The sequence below is a fragment of the Gossypium hirsutum genome, chromosome A07 (assembly GCF_007990345.1).
Source record: "Gossypium hirsutum isolate 1008001.06 chromosome A07, Gossypium_hirsutum_v2.1, whole genome shotgun sequence".
NCBI lineage: Eukaryota > Viridiplantae > Streptophyta > Magnoliopsida > Malvales > Malvaceae > Gossypium > Gossypium hirsutum.
Genome location: NC_053430.1, coordinates 24531832 through 24553392, shown reverse-complemented (window position 1 = coordinate 24553392; position 21561 = coordinate 24531832). Strand labels below are relative to the sequence as shown.

The window sequence follows — 21561 nt, the reverse complement described above, 5'->3', positions numbered from 1 at the left end:
TTGAAAAAAAGAAGAAGATATTAGTTGAAAACAATGCTTATCATAATTGTAATTTTCTTTTTTGAGTAAGACCCAAAATAATTTGGTGGCTAATTAATTATACAAAATAATATTAAAAGTTGAATCCGGATGTATTAATAATAATGGCCGATACATTAATTAGCTGTGTAAGCGTTACATCGTAAACTGTCCCACGTTTTATATTAAATTAAAAAAGATAGAGCAAAGTCGTTCCCATTGTCACAAGACAAAACAGGTAAGCAAAAGAGCAAGGCATGATTGAAGGATTTCAATGAATAGTAGTAGTAAACCAAGAAAAAAACAGAAGCATCCTGGAAATCTTTTGAACAAAAGATGGGTATGTCTCAAGACAATCTAAGAGGGTTTATTTTGGCATTGTTGTCCAGTGTGTTTATTGGAGCAAGTTTTATCATTAAAAAGAAAGGTCTTAGAAGAGCTGCTGCTGTTTCTGGTGTTAGAGCTGGTTTGTCCTCCCTTTTTCTTTTTTGGGGGTTCAATCCTTTTCGTCTTAATTTGGGTTTTTCGTGTATGCGTTTGATTCTTTGGAGTTTTGCAGGTTATGGTGGATATGCATATCTTTTGGAGCCTTTATGGTGGTTGGGCATGGTCACAAGTATGTTGGGATCTTGTTTTCGTCTCTCTCTCTTTTTCTTGTTCTGAGTTATGATTTAAATGCCTGATATGTAATTTAATTTTCAAAGTACCTTTCTTTTTTGCTTTGTCGCTATCAAAATTTCTCATCCTTTTTGTTGATTATGTAAAATTTTCATGTCAAAGGTGAATGAATTTGTGTTGTTATAACTTTGTTGAATATTATTGCTTTGTATAATTTGATGTTTTAGGTCCTCGGGTAATTATTTCGGTTGCATAAAATGACAAATTATATATATACAGAGGTTGTTAGGTGGGATTTTGGGGTTAGAATTGTAGCAACAGATGCAATAATGCAGGAAATATCATGAAATTGGACAATTGTTCTGGTGATAAATAAATTGGTTGCGTTTTGTCCTTAAACTGATTCTTTGTAGAATACCCTTTTTTTGTGTATAATATTTTGATGCAGTGATTGTTGGAGAGGTTGCAAACTTTGTTGCTTATGCATTTGCTCCAGCAATTCTTGTTACTCCTCTTGGTGCATTAAGCATTATTGTAAGGTAATATCTTATATTGGTTAATGTTTTCTTTTCTTTTTCTTCATCCCTTGACTTTCAGAACTTTGAATTGTGTGCCTCAGTGCTATCTTGGCTCACTTCATGTTGAAGGAGAAGTTACATCAGCTAGGGGTTTTAGGTTGCATTATGTGTATCTCAGGTTCAGTCATAATAGTTATCCACGCACCACAAGAGAGCCCTATCACTTCTGTTCAGGAGATATGGGCTATGGCTACACAACCAGGTTAGTTGTCACTATCAACCATCTTTCTCGGTTGTCTCTTTTTCGTGTTAAATCATCAAATAATGCTTTTTCCTTTCCATTACAGCATTTTTACTCTATCTGGGCTCAGTTATTGTATTGGTCGTCCTTTTGATCTTACATTTTGCACCAAGATGTGGGCATACAAATGTGTTGGTTTTCACAGGCATTTGTTCATTAATGGGATCTCTCTCGGTATGTTATTTCAACTACTAATTGTTTCAAATTTATTTTGCTTCCGAAAAGAGAATTAATTACTTTTTTCCTGGCATAGCCAACTATGAATTGAGTAAAACTATAACTTCAAAAGCTGCCTGATTTATCTAAATTCAAAATAGGTGACATATAATCATTTTTTGGAATTTAAAAAGTTTTCAATAATGTGAAATATCTAAATCTTAAAATTTTGAATGTCCCCGAAATATTTCAGTTTCATAAGGCTTCGATCCTTCGATCAAGGTAAAGCCATCAGTTAATGTGATCATCCAAGAGTCAAGATATTCACTTTTCTATGACTAAAGAAGGGAGTTTTATAGCCGAATCTACCCTTTTAATAAATATATAGTACACCATGACTAAATTTGAGCTTCTGAGCTTTTCATTTACTGGTCTTCTTGATAATATCTTCTTCAAAAACCGAAACTAGGTCTTTATATTATTTTCTTTTTCAAAAAGTTATCAATGTGTTGTCTTATTTTTATGAATACAAATGCAGGTGATGAGTGTTAAAGCCCTTGGAACCGCACTCAAACTAACCTTTGAGGGAAAGAACCAACTAGTCTACCTGGAGACATGGTTCTTTATGTTCATTGTCGCTACATGTGTCATTATACAAATGAATTATCTCAACAAGGTAGAAATTTTGTTGTGTTTCGGGTAAAATATTTTCTTCCAAGTCATCTAGAATCCTTTCCACCACATTCACAGTTGAACACATTTGAGATAAGGTTATAAAGTTAAAAAATAATATCTAGAACCATTTGTGTCCCTTGGCTTTCCGTCTTTATGCATTGAGGAGATTTCCTTAAGGATATCTGGCTGGGGGAAGGTTTCAAGTATCTGGTTTTGCATATGTTTCTCTTGTTATCTAAAAGAAGGATATTTTTTTATGAAAAACTTTTTTGATATCTAACACCTAGTTGTTTAATTTGCCTTGGTCATGGCAGTCTTTCCATGTTCAGTATGGTGCTTTTAATATTTAACATATGCTAGCAGTAAACTATCATGTACAAGGAGGTTTTGGTTTCAAAAGCTGGCTCAAATAAGTCACGGATATGACTTTATGCCACCAACTCTTTTTAAATTTTCTGTAAATAGTTTCTGATCTGAAAAGTATTCTGATGTTTCAGGCCCTTGATACGTTCAACACTGCAGTTGTGTCCCCTATTTATTATGTCATGTTCACATCGCTTACAATCATTGCCAGTGTCATTATGTTCAAGGTATTGCATCATCAATTACTGATTACATCTTGCTAAAACTATTATCATCTTTGCCTTGTGAAGTTTCAGATGTGAGAAATTAAGGTCAAAGTGTCATGACTTAATGAATAGGCTGCAGCTGGCTTGGATAAAAAATAAACATATATTTTAGGTGCTCCAGTCCTCCCTCTGGAAGTCCTAGCCCATAAATTGAAGTTCGGCTGGACTGAGTTCAGAAGTAAAACTCATTTACTTTGCCCGAAAAAGAAATTAAAGATAAACTAAGGAAACTCTTCTAAACTCTTATGGAATACTGAAGTAGTTTCTGCAGCTTACCTATTTAAGCTGTTCCAAATTTAGGACAGCCTAGTACTGTATATCCTCTTTTGAACCAATATTCATATAAACATATTTTCATTCGAAGATCTTCTGCTTCAGGTAAATTATGAATCCAAAGTGTGTATAACACATAGATTCTATACATATTTCAGGATTGGGACAGTCAAAACACAGGAAGCATCATATCTGAACTATGTGGCTTCATTGCTGTGCTTTGTGGTACCATTCTGTTAAACTCAGCCAAAGACTCTGATAGAGGTTCTTCCTTCAGAGGTGTGTAAAAAACTTGTTTTCTGTTATCTCCAGTCTATCTGTCTTGGGGTTAAATACTTCAATCTCTCTATTGGAATATTATGTTATTTAAATAATTGCAGGTGAGCATGCACCTCTATCCCCTACATTGTCTACCGGACTCTTCAGTGGTAACCGTGAAACTCTGAAGCATGATGAAGAAAATGAGCTATTGCCTGATGATATTTGTTTGAGGAAGCAAGAACCGTACTAAGATGGCTAAATTAGTAAATTGGGAGTATAAACACATCTAACATTTTGTGTGCTATAAGTGCCAAGGTGAAATCCAAGTTTCAAGAATCCTTAGACGGTAACAGAGATGATTTTGCAAGCATGAGTCCTGGTTGCACTAGACAAGAAACAAAGTGACTGAAACTACTTAAACAGCTGGGCTTGGATTTCATTGTTAATCATGTGCAGTACCGGGATGCTACAAGCTTGGAGAGTGAATTGGTGGGTGATGGTGCTTGAAAGGGTGACATTTTCAACTGAAAAGCTCAGCAGATTTGGGTGCTGAAGGAGACCTCAGACCTGGATTTTGGCAAGGGAAGGTGGGTTTCTGTGATTGATAATGTTGAAAATTTGGGGTGCTTTTAATTAGGTAGGACAGCAGGAAGAAAGGTATGCTTGTAGAGTAAGATATGGATAAATCAAAGGTAGTGTCTAAGATTAATTGGATTTAAATTGTGGTTGCTGACTTGATTTAGTTGCAATGCAAACATAATGGATGTTATGTGGTAATTTTGTTGTTCATTTTACATCCTTCTTAAAATATATTTGTTGCAAGTATAATTATGAATTTATGGTTTGTTTTGATGGTTGAGTCAAGATCTTCCCATCAAATTTAATAATTAACCAAACCCCTGCACTTCTTCTATTAAGTAATGCGAAATAGATTTCAACATTGGATTTTAAACATTACTTTCAAGTGAGGTAATTTCAGTATCATCTATTTTTTAGATAATTTGACATTTTTAATGATTTTTATTCATCTTGTTTAAATCAAGATAAAACATTTATGTATTTATTATGAGCTGAAAAAATAATATTTAACCTATTATGTTACATTTCATTTATTACATTTTACTTCAAATATTACTTTTATTAAATTTTATCATTACTTTTTCTCGTTTTTTCCATTTTGGTTAAATTTATCTGTAAATCTTAATAAATATCATGTTTTAATAATAATAAAGCAATTTTTTTCACTTTAATTAAAAGAGAGTTCAATTTCAAGTTTATTTATTTGAGAAAAGAGATTAATTTAATAGAGAAATACATTCATTGATTAGAAAAATAAAATATTAAAAGCCTTAATAAACAAATTCTATGAGAATAATTTAATAAAATATGGTTTTAGATAAATTAGATTTGATTAAGCTAAAAAATTGAAAACAACAAAAGGTAAGATGAGGTGACCATAGGCTAAAGTCATTCAAGTTTTGCATTGGCGCAATATATGAATTCACTCCACCTTTTCACCACTGAGTGAGTGAAGTGAAAGGTCATAAATATTTATTCTCCACTAATCAACATCCATACTCCCTCCCTCTTCCATTCCTGACGTGCCACTCTTAAAAACCAAGTTTTCCTCTTTCAGATTTTTCTCTTTTTATTAAAATTAATTCTGAAAAAAAAATAAAAAGATTCATGTAAAAATCCAAAAATTTCCCTATAAAAGATAAAGAGTATGATAATATTGCCTAACCCTCTTTTTATGAAACCTCAACTTCCTTTTCTGTCTGCTTTACATAACTGTCATTTCCAGTTATCTAAAATGGATGGGATGTTTTATTCAAATTCAGAAATGCAAAAGAGAGCTTTCCCTTATACTTTGAACTGTTTTAACATGACTGACTGCCAGAATATAAGATTACTGCTACTAAGTAAGCAGTTTGTTTTTATTTTTTAAAGATTTTGTATAGATTGCTATACATTGTACATTTTAAAGAACAGCCCATGTTCCCCTTTTCTTGTAAATAGAATTATAATTATAGGTATTCTCTTTAATTATCGTATCTTGGAAGCATCAGCGGTTACCCGGCACAGTGCAACGGCAGTCTTGGAACCAGATTGCCGACCCAGATGGTTGCTGATGAATTCACCCGCCAACATGAGCTTTGCCAGATCCACATTCGTCTTCACACCAAGGCCGTTCAGCATATACACCACATCTTCCGTGGCAACATTCCCTGAAGCTCCCTTTGCATATGGACAACCACCCAACCCAGCAACTGATGAATCCACTGTGCTAATCCCCATCTGTTCATATAAACAACATTTTAATAATTGTTTTTATATGCTCATCTAGCAATAAATCTCAATGAAGCCTTGAAATCAATATTTTTTCACTTTTAGCCGATTATAGCAGTACTAACTACTTGAAACATGGACAGCTTCGGTATTTGGAAGGAATTCTGACCGCACTGTCAATCTTCTTGTCAGTGGCGGCAGGGGTCCAAAATCAGTGGCATGGAATGATGTGAGACAGTAACTATTTTAAAGGATCCCAGTCTCATCATCTTACTTTCAACTATCCATTACAGGTTTCTGAACCGTGTGCTACTCAATACCGTAAAAGAACTAATGACTCATTTGGTTACTAGTATAATAACATGAGTAAAAAACATATTTAACAGGTGTTCTAAAATAATTAAGACATAACATGCAATTAGAAAGATGAGTAAAAACTCTTGTAAAAAATAAAACTTCTTCAACATAAGCGGAAAATTTTCTTCTCTTTGCTACAAACAAGTAATGTGAGTGGCTAAAAATTACCAATTGTGATTAGCTTATAGTTAACCAATGACTATTAACATGTGTAAAAAATAATACTCCAACCAAAAGTACCATTAGTGTATTAATACAAGAAAAAGCGTGATTATTACAAAAGTATTAAACAATTTGCCATAACATAAAAATAATTAGTACAATTTTAAACTTGAAATTAGAACTCTAGTAAAAATTTTCAAAATAATTAAAAAAAATTCCTCCCCATGTTTAAAACAAGTCATGTGAGTGATAAAAAATTACCAAGTGAAATTAGTTTATTGATAACTCATGTACTAGAACGTCTTGAAAAAATAATACTCCTACCAAAAGAAGCATAATTATTATGTAATGATTTTATTTATCGCTAGACTTTGTTTGTTCTAAGGCTTACTTGGAGAGAAATTAAAATATTTGGAAGAGATTGTCCATAAGTGTCGTGGAAGTGGACAGCAAGCTTTTCAGCAGGAACAACGGCCATTACTGCTTCAAGCATGGGAATCACAGCACCTGTTCCAAAGAGAAATGGCTAAGGATTCCCAATGGCCAATGTTTGACTCACATATAATCCAAGAACAAGAACTTCAGAGAATTCTACATGCTTATTGCATTGGGGTTACAGATAACCATCAATTCTTCGAGAGCGATGTTAATCCCAAAATAAAACAGCAACTCCTATTTGGTTTTTACATTTCTTTTCATTGAAATGAAATCATAAATAATTATAAAGTATGCATGTATGGAAGAATATGTGCCAACAAGGATGGACGGATGGATGTGTATAGGCATGCATGTTTGTATAAATGGGGTGCATGCATACATGTTAATGTGATTGATGGCTGTATGCATGCATGGGATAGATGCAAGTATGAATGCATGCAGATGCGAACTTGTAAAACATATGAAATATAGAATAGGAAAAAAAGAATATAAAATAATAATTTGCAATATTCTATTTTCTAATTTATTTTGAATTGGAATAATGGGATATTGCAATTAGCTTTTTCATTTCATTTTTATTGCAATATTCATGTTTTCCAGTCCTCTTTTTTTCCCCTTTCTTTTTGTATTTTACCGCCACATGAACTAAAGTAATGCATAATTTTAAAGTTCTAAATGAGGAAAACAAAATAAAAAGCAGAAAATATTAACAAAAGAAAGCAAATGCAACAACAAAAAAACCTAATAGTGATTGCTTCCTACTCAACCAAGATACTTTAGTTTCTAGAAGGTGACAGTCTAGACTAGAGCATTACCAGGGGTCCCAACTCCAATTGTATCACCAAGGGATATTTCAAAACAACCCATATCGTAAAGTTCCTTTGCCACATAGGCCACTTTCGACGGAGGAATTGCTCCTTCCACTGGACATCCAACCACGCACGAAACATATCTGTAAGCATTTTTTAGCATCATGCAATTTAAGCACCGTACCAGCCAAAATGAATAAAGCACAAACAAAATACTCCAACTAGAGTTATATTGCATTTATTCTTTTTGATACATAGAATTATATTGCATTTGATTTTTTATAGAACAACGATTCAGATTTAGAAAGGCAGAAAAGATACTTGAATATTTTTAACTACAAACCAAATTCCAAAAATCTATTAACAATCTATAATTCAAATATCCACTCTGAAACAATTATTATACCAGCCAAACAAACTGAGGTAATTATCAAACCTTCTCATGGGAACAACTAGAAACGGAAAGGAAAAGATAAACAAAGAACAAAGTTTCAAAGGCAATAGACCTAAAATTTGCAAATTGACATTTTTAATGATTCATTACTAAGACAAAGTATATCACTACACATCTGAAAAATCTGCATTTCTGCCAAAGCATTTGCTACAGCATTCCTGATATGTGTGTGTGTTTGTGTAAAATTGACAGGAGAGCAAAATATAGGAGATATTACTCAGGGAACAAGATTCATTTTATTAATCCAAGTATAGAGAAGAAAACAGCAATAGTAGCTATCAGTCATGAAAATAATGACAATAAGGTTATAGAAGACATACCCACGTACAGGAACTGAATGCTCCTTAGCAGCAAGACAAACAGCACGGTAACGGGCAAGGCTTTCTTCAATGCTACAATTAATGTTTGACTTTGAAAAGGACTCGGAAGCAGATGCAAAGATTGCTACTTCTTTTGCACCTGCTGCAACAGCAGCTTCAAAGCCCTTGAATAATATGAACAGCAGATTAGGAAATTTATATGGCATCAACATGATGTTGATAACTCTTTTTAATTCGAAGGAAAGTTTCCAACCTTCACATTAGGAGTTAGAACAGGCAGTCTGGCATCCTCTATGTCGCAAACTGCTTTCATTACATCTTTTGCATCTGCTAGCTATATAAAAAGGTGAAGAATAAATCAAAAGCAGATTATCCAAATATTAGCACACGATAAGTAAAGTATCTCATTCATACTCAACAATAAGTGTCTTCCATGGGATAAATTTGTAAGCATGTATGGTTCTGAACTAAAATCAAATGCGTAGATAAATAAGCATACAAAATATATATATACATTTGTGTATATCATTGTTTTCTATAGAATAATTATGTCTCTTGCATGTATCTTGTGACCATACACACACAAATTTATGCAATTGCTAGCGAAATAAAAAAGGTAAAGAATGAATATAATGCAGGTTATCTCAAATATCAGCAAGAGACAAATCACATATCTCACTTGAATCCAACAATAACTGTTTCCCATGGAATAAATTTGTAAGCATGTAAGGTTCTGAATTGAAATACACACAAATGAAGTGCTAATATATGAATGCAAGATAAATACATACATTATGCAAACCCAACAAAGACAGCACAAAGAGGATAAAAACCTATCTGGCTACAAATGATAATCGAGAGAAGAACCTATGGCAGAAAGAATACACTAAGTCACCAGGAAAAAAAATTAGCATCAAACAATTCTACTTTGGTTATCAAGCCATGATACCTGAGGAACCCATTTAGGAGATACAAAACTTGTAGCTTCAACAACAGGCAACCCCGAAGACACCAATCTCCGAATCAATTCAACTTTCACAGACGTAGGTACAATATTCTTCTCATTCTGTAATCCATCCCTCGGACCAACTTCTACTATCTTCACAAACTTTGGAATCCCATTTAAAAACTGCATCACATGAATAAAAAGTATTAGATGAAGCAAGTCAAGAGCTTAAAAAATATTAGATAATGAATAATTAGAAGAAAAAACACATTCCACTAATAATCCAGGAGACAAATATTACAGAAAATCCTGATAGTCTCAAGGGAATGAAAAGTATACAATACTGTTCAGGTTACTTATTACCTTATTTGTTATGCCCCTTATGCCTCTTTCAGTGCACTTGGAGCTATAGTGCTGATCTGGCAAGTTCCTTGATTTACAAACATGTCCAAATTTCATCCTATTCTTGCTTAAGCTTTTAGCCCTTCGGTTGAAGGCTTCACCTTCAGATGCATCCCTTACATGTCTTCTCCATGGGAATGCCTCCCCTTTATATTCTTCATAATCCTCACTGGAAAATATACTTTTCAATAATTTCAATAAATTGATAACTGATATGTGCAGAATACAAACCATGCACATATTATGGTATAAAAAGCAACAGAAGAAGTGGAAGCATTGACAATTAAACATATAGATTATACACTAAATTTCATAGGCAAAACTAAAAGCACGCATTTCTGTTCTTTTGACATCCTAAAATTGATAACTGATATGTGCAGAATACAAACCATGCACATATTATGGTATAAAAAGCATCAGAAGAGGTGGAAGCATTGACAATTAACCATATAGATTATACATTAAATTTCATAGGCAAAACTAAAAGCACGCATTTCTGTTCTTTTGACATCCTAAAATCGATTTTAAAGAAAAAAGAGCTAATGCCCATCAAATGTTTCGAAGTTCCACCAAAGACAAAAGGAACCCAAAAGAAAAAGGTGCCAAGTACTTGATGAGTAAATAGAAAAGAAATCATTATCCCTGAGAACCGGGATGTATCCGATGTTTAGGTGCAGGTGTGACCAGGGAAGTGAATGACTCAAGTTTCCTGTAAACTACTCAACCTCAGCTCATTATAACTCAAGTTTTACTTATTCACTATTAACCAAAAATGAAGTTAAGTACTCAAGCAATAAGACAAGTTATAGTCTAGTTTAATGCTTGAATAAAGTGGTCCTGAAAACCTTTTTGAACCTTTTAACATTTCTAAATATAAAATAAAAATATAAATCAAGCATTGGTTTACATATTTAGAAATTTTATTTGAGTTTCATATTCAAGACTGAGTCCGTGAGAGAGTCAAGTTTCAAAACCAAATTAAGTTGAGCTTGAGTAGCTAGATTGTGATTTTGAGCTGTGCTTGAGTATAAGAATAAAGCTGGATCTTATTTTATCAATGGACAAACTGCCCAGGCAATAGTTAGGTTTTAAATTCTATTACTAAATTGACCCATTTAGCCTTTGACAGAAAGATCTACTTGAGTCAACCAAGACTGGTATAAAGTAACATCTTCAATTATGAGGAATAAACACAGATGTAAACAACAGATACTGTAAAATATAAGAAAGAGAGGAAATTGTCCCAAAATTGATACCATCACTTCTAAATTTTATTATTAACTTCTGCGAAACAAAAAGGAGAATATAAGTGCCCTTAGGAGACCACTCCTTCAGATAATAGTATCTGACTTACTCGCAGCTATTGGATGTGCTGCAACCCCTCCCTTCGATCCAGCAGTTTCCCATGCCCATATCATCTACCGTGGGCCGGCAAGCACCAGCTGAGAACCTCTGAATCCTATCTATAGTACTCATGCTAGGAAGCTTGTCAAAACCGAGTGGTTCCTCCAAACTTGACATAGTGAACAAAACCCAAAGGAGATACTGAAAAGTAAGCAGAACACAAATTAGAGCTTAACTGCAACAGTAAAATAAGGCCTTCCCACAAGAAGAGGAGATCAATGACAGAGAAAGTAAGGATCATTTGATTCATTTAAACATGTCATTCTTTAAGATATTTCAGCAGGTTAACAATTGCTTAATGACGTATACGCATAGGCACTTCCCACATCTGACTAAATTTTTGTCAAATTATCAGGAAATAAGAGGAAAATATTCTGCAGCACATGTGAAGAATCAATTCAAAAAGAAAAAGCCCCAACCAACATGATATAAACAACAAAAGCTAATAAAACAGCAGTAAGAACAAAATTATAGCTAAAGTATGAGATGTTGCTGCCCACTAATATCATAATAAATAAATAGAGAGTTTCAAAATCCCATAAGGTAAACTAGGTATGACACTAAACAATTTTTAAGAGATCACGAACTGAAAAGTCAAAAAACTAATACTGTTTGATTTACCCTTTTTTTGCCTTACCAAAGTGCTTAAAAGGTGCAAAAATCTTCTACCATGAGAAAACATAGGAAGTTTTAGTTTTTCTTAAATAAAACTATTAAGAAATAGGGAGATTGGGTTGAATAGTTAGACAAGAATCCAACTCATCAGAAAAGTTTATATGAGAAGAGACAGAAAAGGAAGATATGTCCTTAATAGACTAGTATAGATAAATCAACAGAGCCAGTTTCAACCAAGCAACCATGCTTTACTTTGATTCTCCAGTTTCTTCTCTCCTATTTCATAGCTTCTACAATAAAGGTTGGTGTCAGCTATTTCTCCAGCACACCACCTTGTTTTATTATTCTCTACTTCTATGGAAATTGCTGCTATTGTCACAGTAGCTGGCATAAATCTTTCCACCCATTATAACAGATATATATATTCTTTCAGAATAACAAGCATTCTTATTTCCTGTTCATATTAGTCCAAGTTGACTATAACCTGCACTTCAAACTGACTCATTCAAGGGAAAATAAGCATTTTAAAGTGGACAGGTAATATCCCAAATGTGAACTAAAGAACTTTCCTTAACTGAATAATTAGTTGCTAGCAGGTGAAGGTTTGTTTTGTCCTTCAAGAAGCAAAGGAAAATATGCTGATAAATCACACTTGTAACAAATTGCATTTAGTTTATTCAAACATAAAAGCAAGTCAGATCATATTTATGGCAAAAAACTAAGACTAAAGTTGTGTATCAAATACTTTATCTCATAACAGGTTAATCTAAAGTTTAGGTCCTATCAAATAGACACTAATCTATACACCCAGCTATGGTTTGATTTTATAGATCATCATACAGTAAAAACTTATCAAACTGAAACAAAACATCAAAGCAATTAGTTTTCTGTTGTTCCAACATAGAGATCAGACAACTACAACATAACATCAAAGTACTAGATTTCATCTGATATTCTCACTCAACAGCAATTATCAACATTTTCTTCTCTACATTCTTCAAGCAAAAACACAGATGGACATCTCTAAAGCTTCAAAAAAAGTTTTTCATTTTCCAGGACACACGTCCTGATAAATACCCTAGGCAGTACAACTGCACTGCACCTGAAGTAAAAAGCTCTAGTCTAGATAATTGAACTCTTGGAGTCTTCCAGGTCTCAGCCATAAAATTGAGAAATAGTTGCCTAATTTCAAAGAGAAAAAAATGCCGGCATTTACTCTCAGAAAGAAGAAATGTTTCAAAATGAAGATATTTCAAATTCCCAAGCAATAAATGTAAGCTATTCTATGCCCTTATTATTTGCAGAGGATGCAATGTAATATCTAACTGTGGATTTTATATTGAACTCTGAATTTTTACATTCTTCTTTTTTAGTCCTTTAAGATGACATCTATATACTTCGATAAGCCTTCTAAACAGTTAGCGTTCCTTTAAATTTTCTAGGCAACCAAACAGCAGAACAACCTGAGATAAAATCTTCCACCAGAATCCAAACCTCTCAAAATCCTAAACTCTCTGTTTCAATTTCTAAGGGAAAGAGAAATGATTTTGTTTCTAAGCTCGGACATTTTCCTGCTGGCTTTTTCCTTTTCCATATAAAAGCAAAAAAAAAAAGATAAAAATAAAAAACAATTGAACCACTCCATAGAACTTTCCAACCAAAACAGAACACGCAACATTCAAATTCTCATTTCTTTTCCTTACTCGTTTAGCTACTAGATTTCTCAGCGTAAAAAAAACAATTAATGAAGAAATCAAAGAGAAAGAATAAAAGAACCTGAATGAAGAGGGAAAAAAAAGTAGAGGGAGAGAATTACCGAAATAGGATTTCGGATAAAAGAGAAAAGAAAGAGAAACCCTAGAATTTGGGGGTTTAGAAGAATCTGGAGAGGTTTTATTCTTTTTTTTCCTTCTTCCAAAAGGAGGGGGAATTAAATAAAAGAGGAGGAAGAAGAAGAAGAAGAAGAAGAGCAGGTAACGCAACGTGCAGGACGGAGTTGTTCACAATGCATTTCTTGTTCGAGTTTGGTGGGACAATTTTAAATTCATTTAATTAATTAATTTCAACCTTCACTTTTTTTTTTCTAAAAAAAATATCTTTCGCTGAAGCCTGGAGGGCTGAATTGGGTATAAATTTATCAAAATATTAAATACACATTTATTATTATCTGTCTGAACAAAAGAAATTAAAACTATACAAAGACATAAATATCCTTATAATTTCAAAAAATAAAAATTACATAAATATCCTTATAACTATTTTTTTGTATAATTTTTTTGTCGGTGATATCAAATTCAAAAAATATATATAATTTTATAATGCTTTTTTATTAATATTTTTGTATAGAAACTAACATTTTTTTAAAAAAAACCAATAAAATGGGTGTGTCGGCTTGTAGTTTAATTTGATATTTTAAGTAAAATAAAATACACTTATTTAATTACATAAAATAAAATTATGATTTTTTGGGGGGAAAAAACTGCTTATTGTTAAACTAACAATTCCACGTTAAAAACAAAAACAACACACTTTTCACCGACCAAAAAAACCTTCCAAAGTGTAATTTTTTTAATTTTTTTTCTATTGAATTATATAGATTACACGTGTTAATGAGACACCAACTTAATTAAAATTTTTTTAAAAATTAATAAATATTATTTTATAAATAATTTTTAATTATAAATTATATATATATATTTTCACTAATATTGTGAATGATGCACTTATGAGTTATAAATATATATATTTTTCATTTTTATATTTTATCACAACAAAACATTTTTTTATATATTTACTGATAGTGCGTCAAATATTAATTATAAATTGTATAATTAAATTTAATTTTATGAATAAATCATTTTAATAATAAATAATTCATATATTTCAATTTTTTTATAATAAACATTTTAAAAGAATAACTACCTATTTTAAGAAGAAACTATAAATTTAAAAATATAATATTATTTTTCCTCTTTCAACTATTTTCTTTCCACATAAAATATGTTTATTCAAATAATAAATGTGAAATTATTCTGTGTATAAATTGGAGTAAAAGTGAAGGATGGCGAATGGTGGTAGGCAGTTTTCAGTTGGAAGTTTGGTCATTTTCTTGTCAGTATATATTTCTTCTTTTTTTATTTAAGGGTAAATTATCAAAATTCTTACTTTTTTGTCTCATGTTATATTTTAATTACTCATGCTTGAAATGTTACGTTTTAGTCACTTACATTATCATATTCTAACATTTTAGTTACTAAACCATTAATTGTTGTTAACTGTGTAACGATAAGCTGACGTGGCATGTTAAAGCATCATTTCAAACAAAAATTTTATGTTAAATTCTACAATTGATCCTATTTTTTTATTTTAAGCAATTTAATTTTTTTCTTTTATATTCTTTTAACTTTCTTTTTTTTTCTTTTTTTTTTCATTCTCTTCAGCTTCTCTCTCTGTTTTCCTCCCTTCTTCATTTCTTTTAACATAATTTTTTTATGGTTTTTAGTTGTTAAAACTAGTCCACAAGCTCGTCTCACTTAAAAAAATTAAATTGTTTAAAAAATAAAAGTATAGGGATTAGTTTTAACAAATGGAAAACATAAAAAAACTATGTTAAAAGAAATAGAGAAAGGAGGAAAACAGAAGAAGAATGAAAAATAAAGAAAAAAGAAAAGTTAAAATAACATAAAAGAAAAAATTAAATTACACAAAACAAAAAAATATGAGGACTTATTGTATAAATTAACCTAAATTTTTTGTTTGAAATAATAATTTAAAGTGTCATGTCAGCTTAACATTACATCATTAACAGTAATTAATGGCTCAGTGATTAAAATGTTACAAATATGATAACATAAGTGATTAAAACGTAACATTTTAAACATAAATAATTAAAATATAATATGAGATAAATAAAAATAACTATTTTCATTATTTACCCTTTCTTTAATAACAGCGGCCTAATTACATCATCACCGTCCATTTTCTTCATCAAATTTGCTTCTTCTTTTTTTAAATTAGCAATGCAATTAAAGTAGTTGACAGAAACAGTTTTATGTTCCACGACTTATTCATGCTTCAAAAACTTGAAAATGTCAACACTAAAATCAAAACTTGAAAAATTGTCAATGTCCCTAAAATCAATATAACTACACTACATACTCCCATTAAGTTGGGCGTTCAAGTAATTAATTAAAATAAAGTTTTAATTATAAAATATCTTTTTTAAATTGTCAGAAATAAATTAGCAAAATCTGAAATAATTTGAGAGTAAAAATATGATGTGATAAAATTAAAAATATGTCACATTGTTCAATGTACGAACTAATCACTTCATAATATAATTAAAAAATAAAATAATAAATAAAGTGGTAAAATATATTTATATATATGCAATTACTATATAAATTGGATCATGACAAATTATACAAAAAAATATAGATAAACTGATGCAAAAAATATTTTATGAGTTACAAAATGACATGAACAAATAAAATATTTTCTAAATAAAGTCATAATAAGAAAGATAAACTACATCGTAGATTACCTAGCATAGTGTCGTCTCTATTTTGGTCATTCTAAATATATTTTTTTAATTTAGCCACTGTAATTAAGATAATTACTCGAATTAGTCAATGCTATTAAAAATTCATTAATCTGCTAACAGATTGCTGATGTTGATTTTTTTACTTTTGACTAAAGTTGGCTACTTCTTTGTAATTAGACCAAAACATTTTTTTTTTGGTTTATTTGCAACATAATACTAAAGCTTGTAAGTTTTCTCTTTTTCCTTCTTGTTGTTTGTTTCCTAGAAAAAGTAATAAAAGAAAATGAGAATAGTTTTAACTTATCTAAAATACCCCATGTTTTAGTTTCTTATTTAGATAACCTTATCACTTTTTTTTCTTTCTTTAATTGATTTTTTCTTGACATTTTTAACAGAAAATATGCACAAGAGAAAATAAAGAAAAATCTCAAAAATTCCTTTAAAAACCTTAAAATCTTCTCTCAAGTACCCTTAAATCATCATTTCATTATTAACGTTCAATACTCAGTAACAATAACATAATTACTATGAAAAAGAAAATGACAATAAATATTTATATAAGAAAAAGAAAACATTGTTTGGGAATCATTGTTTTTCATTAGAAAAGTTGACCACCCAACAAAACCAAGCAAACACACAAAGAAATAGATCACAACCCAATTCTGGAAATTTAAGAATCAAGGGGAAAAATCTAAACTTTTCTTTAAAAAATAAAAAGAAAAATTTATCGTACTAAGATCAAACCTTGAAGAAATTGCAAAGGATCTCCGAGAAGCAAATAGCCATATCCAAGCACAAATTAAATGTGTACAAATAAACACTATGAACATAGTAATCACTGTAAAACCTATAAGTCAAAACTATTCTCATTTTTCTCCGTTACTTTTCCTAGGAAACAAACAAGAAGAAGAAAAAAAAAAGAACTTACAAGCTTTAGTCATATGTTGCAAATAAACTAAAAGAAAGTGTTTTGAACTAATTACAGAGAGGTCATTAACTTTAATCAAAAGTCTAAAAAATGTCACGTCAATAATCCGTTAGTAGAGGGTTTTTTACTAATATGGGTTTAAAAATTTTATTATATACCAAAATAGGTTGTAGATAGATTATTTACGAAAATAGGTTATTTTTTTTAGTCGCGCCTGTCAGAGAGGCGCGACATAATATTTTAATAATAAAATTTTTTAATATTATTATTATTATTATTATTATTATATTTAAAAAAATTCGGGTAAAAAATAGGTCGTGCCTGACCCGTAGGCCCCATATGTGACACCTGCTGCAGGGGCGCTACACCCTGCAGTCCCATCACACTCCAGGAGCAAAGAGAGAAAAAGAAAAAAGAAGAAGAAAAAATTAGTAATTTTTTATAATTATTTTAAAATTAAATTGTTAGTAATTTAGAATTATTTGATAAATTTTTGTGTTTGTAATTATTTTAAAAATAATTTATTAGTAATTTAAGATTATATATTCTAAATTATTTTGTTTAGTTTAATAATGTTAAATTTATTTTGTTAAATATTTTGTTATAAATAATTTGCAACTGTAAAGAAAATAATTTAGAAATTTTTAGAAGTCTAGAGACTAAAAAATCGAAAGTAAAAGAGATTGAGAATAAAAATTAGAAAAGACGGACGAAATTGAATGGAAAAAGATGATATGGTGAAAGGTTTATATAGTATTAGAGTTTGAGGGCAATAAAATTTGTAAATGTTGGTGCAATAAAATTAATTTCTAAAATGGTTGTGCAATAAAATTATTTTTTAGTAATATATTAGTGTATTGTGATTTTTTGATAATGTATTTTAAAAAATTATTTTTATAACTATTTTATTAGTAATTTATGATTTGGTTATATAAATTGTTAGTGTTTAGTGGTTTTACGGGTATTTTACCTATTTCGTATAAAAAATTTATTATATACGAAAATACAATAAAATACGAATTGAGCCTCCTGAGTAGGCACGACATGTCGCGCTAGGGGCAACATGTGGTGCCTCCTCGTTAGGCGCAACCCATTTCCCTTATATATACCCCCTCCCTGGAAACCATGAGCAAAAAAACTAGTAAAAAAATTAGCAGAAGGAAAAAGAGAGAAAGAAAAAGGGAAGAAAGGAAAAGAAGAAGAAAAAAATAAGGTATTTTAATTTATTTATTTTTAAATAGAATGTAGAAACTTGTTAAAAATTTTATTATTTAATATTATTTTGTTGGATAAATAATTTTGTTTGTTAGGTTCTGGATGAAAAAGTTTTGCATAAAAATTTTTGAAAATTTTGAGAATTTTGAACTTTTTTTAACAGATCTAGTATTGAAGATGGAGAACAAATTTTTCGTATGTGTTTATTTTGATGGAGAAATTTTGACAACAAGCGTCGGATGTATTTTTGAATGCCTCAAACAAGTTGCAATGAGATTTAATAGAAATATCTCGTTTGATGATATGAAGGAAAAAATTAGTGAAAAAATTTATAAACGTTGTGGGAGAAGGATCTCGAAAATTTTCTACAAGTTTCCAGTTTCGATGGATCCCATAAAATTCACCGAAATGGAACTTGTAGACGATGAAGATGTGGAAACAATGGTCGCTCTTTACTGCCATAGCAACCAAAATGCACCGATTCACTTATTTGCTAAGTTAGCTGTTGTGGAGTCAACAGAAGATCCAACTCCATTAGGTGAAGAAGATGGACCTCAAGAGCCGTGTATGGTGGTTCTGATATCATACGTTGGTAGTCAATCAACTACACATGGGATCGACATAGATCTTAATGCTACACCCGAGATTGATGTGGGTGGTGATGATGTATACCAAAGTAGTGATCCTTCTGATTATGAAGTCGATATTGATAGTGATCCCGACGTGGATGATGTCCCAGATGATATTGACGATGAAGGCGTGAACGAGGATGGAAACATTAATGCGTCTTTATTCGGGAACCAGATCCGTCGTATTGTGATACACAATAATCCTGGGGCACACATGTCTCGGATAGACCCCGATGCGGCACATGCAGCCGAGTTTCCGGAGTACCCTGAGATACTACCTGCTCACCAGATGGCCATATATTCTGATCCTGAGGAGTTGTTCGTGGGCCAGAGATTCGAAAGTAAGGAAGAGTGCGTATTTGCCATTAAGCGGTATAGTATGAATATATCAGTGGACTACAAAGTCGTCGAGTCTAAACCGACATTATATATTGGAGAGTGTTGGAAGTCGGCAGAAGGCTGCAATTGGAGGATACGAGCTGCATTTATCCAGAAGTCTCAGATGTGGGAGATACGAAAATTTGTTGGGCCTCACACATATACTTCAACACGAATGACAGAAGATCATCGAAAACTTGATTCGAAAACTATCTGTACATGCATCATGCCAATGGTTGAAAACATGCAGACTATTAAAGTTTCGGTATTAATTGCCGAAATGTAGGTACGATTCTAGTATCGAGTATCATACCGAAAGGCATGGATAGCTAAACAGATGGCAATGGAGCAATTGTACGGAAATTTCGATGCATCGTACAATGAGTTACAGGGATGGATTGCAGCAATGAGGGAGTACGTACCGGGGACTGTCATTGAGTTGCAGACACGACCTTATTATGGCCCGGATGAGCAACGACAATCTGGTAAAAGAATATTCCAATGGATGTTTTAGACATTTGATCCATGTGTGCGTGCATTTCCCCACTGTAAGCCATTTATGCAAGTAGATGGGACATGGCTATATGGTAAATATACACAAATCTTACTTATTGCGATTGCTCAAGACGGGAACAGGAACGTGCTACCGATAAGAAAACATGGAGTCATGAGAATTATTTCTTACAAATCTGCGGAGGTATGTAATTAGTAATGATAATATTTGCATCGTCTCCAATAGAGGGAAAGGATTAATTGCCGCCATTAGGCATTCTGGTGCGCCATGGAGATCAGTTTACTGCATACGGTACATTGCGGCTAACTTTCATCGAGATTATAAGAATGCAGATTGGAAGAGACAATTTGTGAAAATGGGTAAAGAATAACCTTATCATTTCAATATATAACATACATTTTTTTTGTGGCGAGACTGTAACTTAACTTATATCTTCTTAATACATACACAGCTTACGAGCTAGAACCACACATTTTTCGGCAGAGGATGACTCAACTTGAGAGTGACATGGAAGGTCAAACGAACACATCTTTCCGACAATGGTTGGGTAGCATGGAGCCATGGCAATGGGCTCAAAGTTTTGATGAGGGCTTTCGTTATGGTCAAATGACCACAAACTTGGTTGAGGGTATCAACGCTGTGTTGTTCAAAATGCGACATCTTCTGACTTCATCTGTATTCGCAGCTACATTTTACAGGTTGGCTACCTTGATGCCAAGAATGGGTCAGCAACAAGTCAACCAGATGGAGGCAGGACACATTTTTGTCGAACATGTTAGGGATACAATGGTTGCAAACCGTCGGATGGCGAGGTCGATAAATGTAGAAGTATATTCATGATGTAATGAAACGTTTCGCATTATAGAGACCATCGGCCGTTGACCCGGTATACCACCTAGGTCCTACGGAGTTGATCTCCGAAATAGACGCTGCGATTGCAGGAGGTTCCAGACACTTCATTATCCTTGTGCACATGTCGTGGCAGCTTGTGCTAAAGTCTCGCTTAATATAGATCAATTTATCGATGAAGTGTACACCCTTGAACACACATTGCGTGTATGAGAGAATGAATTTCTCGTGCTTCCTGACTTATCTACTTAGGAGGTTCCTCGGATGAACTTTGAGCTTATCCCAAACAAAGGGTTGCGTAAGAACCCGAAAGGTCGTCCGCAATCATCCAGAATCCGTAACGAAATAGACATTAGAGAGAAATCCGACGGAAAGCTGTGTGGATTATACAGAGTAGCCGGTCATAGTCGGAGTAAATGCCCGCTCCGAAACTACCACACTGGACAATCATCGCGATCGGATAGAAATTGAGATATTGTTCATTACAAGTTTCTCATTACAAGTTGTTCATTGCATAATGAAAGAAAAAGTCTTGTCTCTTTAATTTTTAAGTATTTTAAAATTGATTACTTTTTAATACTACTATTTTTTTTCTTATTATATACTTTAACCAAGTAATTCCAAAATTCACCCTCAAATTCATAAATAAAATGCCAAATAAAATTCATTACATAAATATGAAGTTATTTATATTACAAAACCCCTTAAAATTGATGGTTTGATGGTGTCGTTCTAGGGGTATATCTTTGTGGAGCTCGACGTTTACGTTGCAGACGATTACGACAATCAACATTCTCTTCATCCATATCAAATGTAATCGATGAACTCGAGTTGGGGGGAATAGAGAACGACGGTAGATA

The 21561-nt window shown here is 32.1% G+C and overlaps 2 protein-coding genes across 5 annotated transcripts; one reads left to right on the top strand and one right to left on the bottom strand.

Moving 5' to 3' along the window:
• The first annotated feature begins 167 nt into the window (after positions 1-167).
• On the top strand, positions 168-4226 carry LOC107942774 (probable magnesium transporter NIPA3). Of its 3 annotated transcripts, none has more exons than XM_016876493.2 (9): positions 168-484; positions 578-634; positions 1085-1175; positions 1256-1416; positions 1502-1629; positions 2150-2287; positions 2784-2876; positions 3347-3467; positions 3569-4226. In XM_016876493.2, exons 1-9 carry the CDS (start codon positions 355-357, stop codon positions 3697-3699), a joined length of 1050 nt encoding a protein of 349 aa, XP_016731982.1. In that variant the 5' UTR covers positions 168-354; the 3' UTR covers positions 3700-4226. The 3 variants fall into 3 exon arrangements, with proteins under 3 accessions (XP_016731982.1, XP_016731983.1, XP_040973753.1); XM_041117819.1 differs by having other exon boundaries at positions 230-358; XM_016876494.2 differs by lacking the exon at positions 3347-3467 and having other exon boundaries at positions 173-484.
• A 1067-nt stretch (positions 4227-5293) lies between these two features.
• Positions 5294-13480, bottom strand: LOC107942773 (hydroxymethylglutaryl-CoA lyase, mitochondrial). 2 transcript variants are annotated; one of them, XM_016876492.2, is made up of 9 exons: positions 13462-13480; positions 10981-11171; positions 9588-9795; positions 9228-9407; positions 8532-8612; positions 8279-8442; positions 7511-7647; positions 6649-6764; positions 5294-5747 (listed from the first exon to the last, which is right to left on the bottom strand). In XM_016876492.2, the coding sequence occupies exons 2-9, from the start codon at positions 11145-11147 to the stop codon at positions 5496-5498; spliced, it is 1305 nt and encodes a 434-aa protein (XP_016731981.1). In that variant the 5' UTR covers positions 11148-11171; positions 13462-13480; the 3' UTR covers positions 5294-5495. The 2 variants fall into 2 exon arrangements, with proteins under 2 accessions (XP_016731981.1, XP_016731980.1); XM_016876491.2 differs by lacking the exon at positions 13462-13480 and having other exon boundaries at positions 9588-9807.
• Between the last annotated feature and the right edge of the window lie 8081 nt (positions 13481-21561).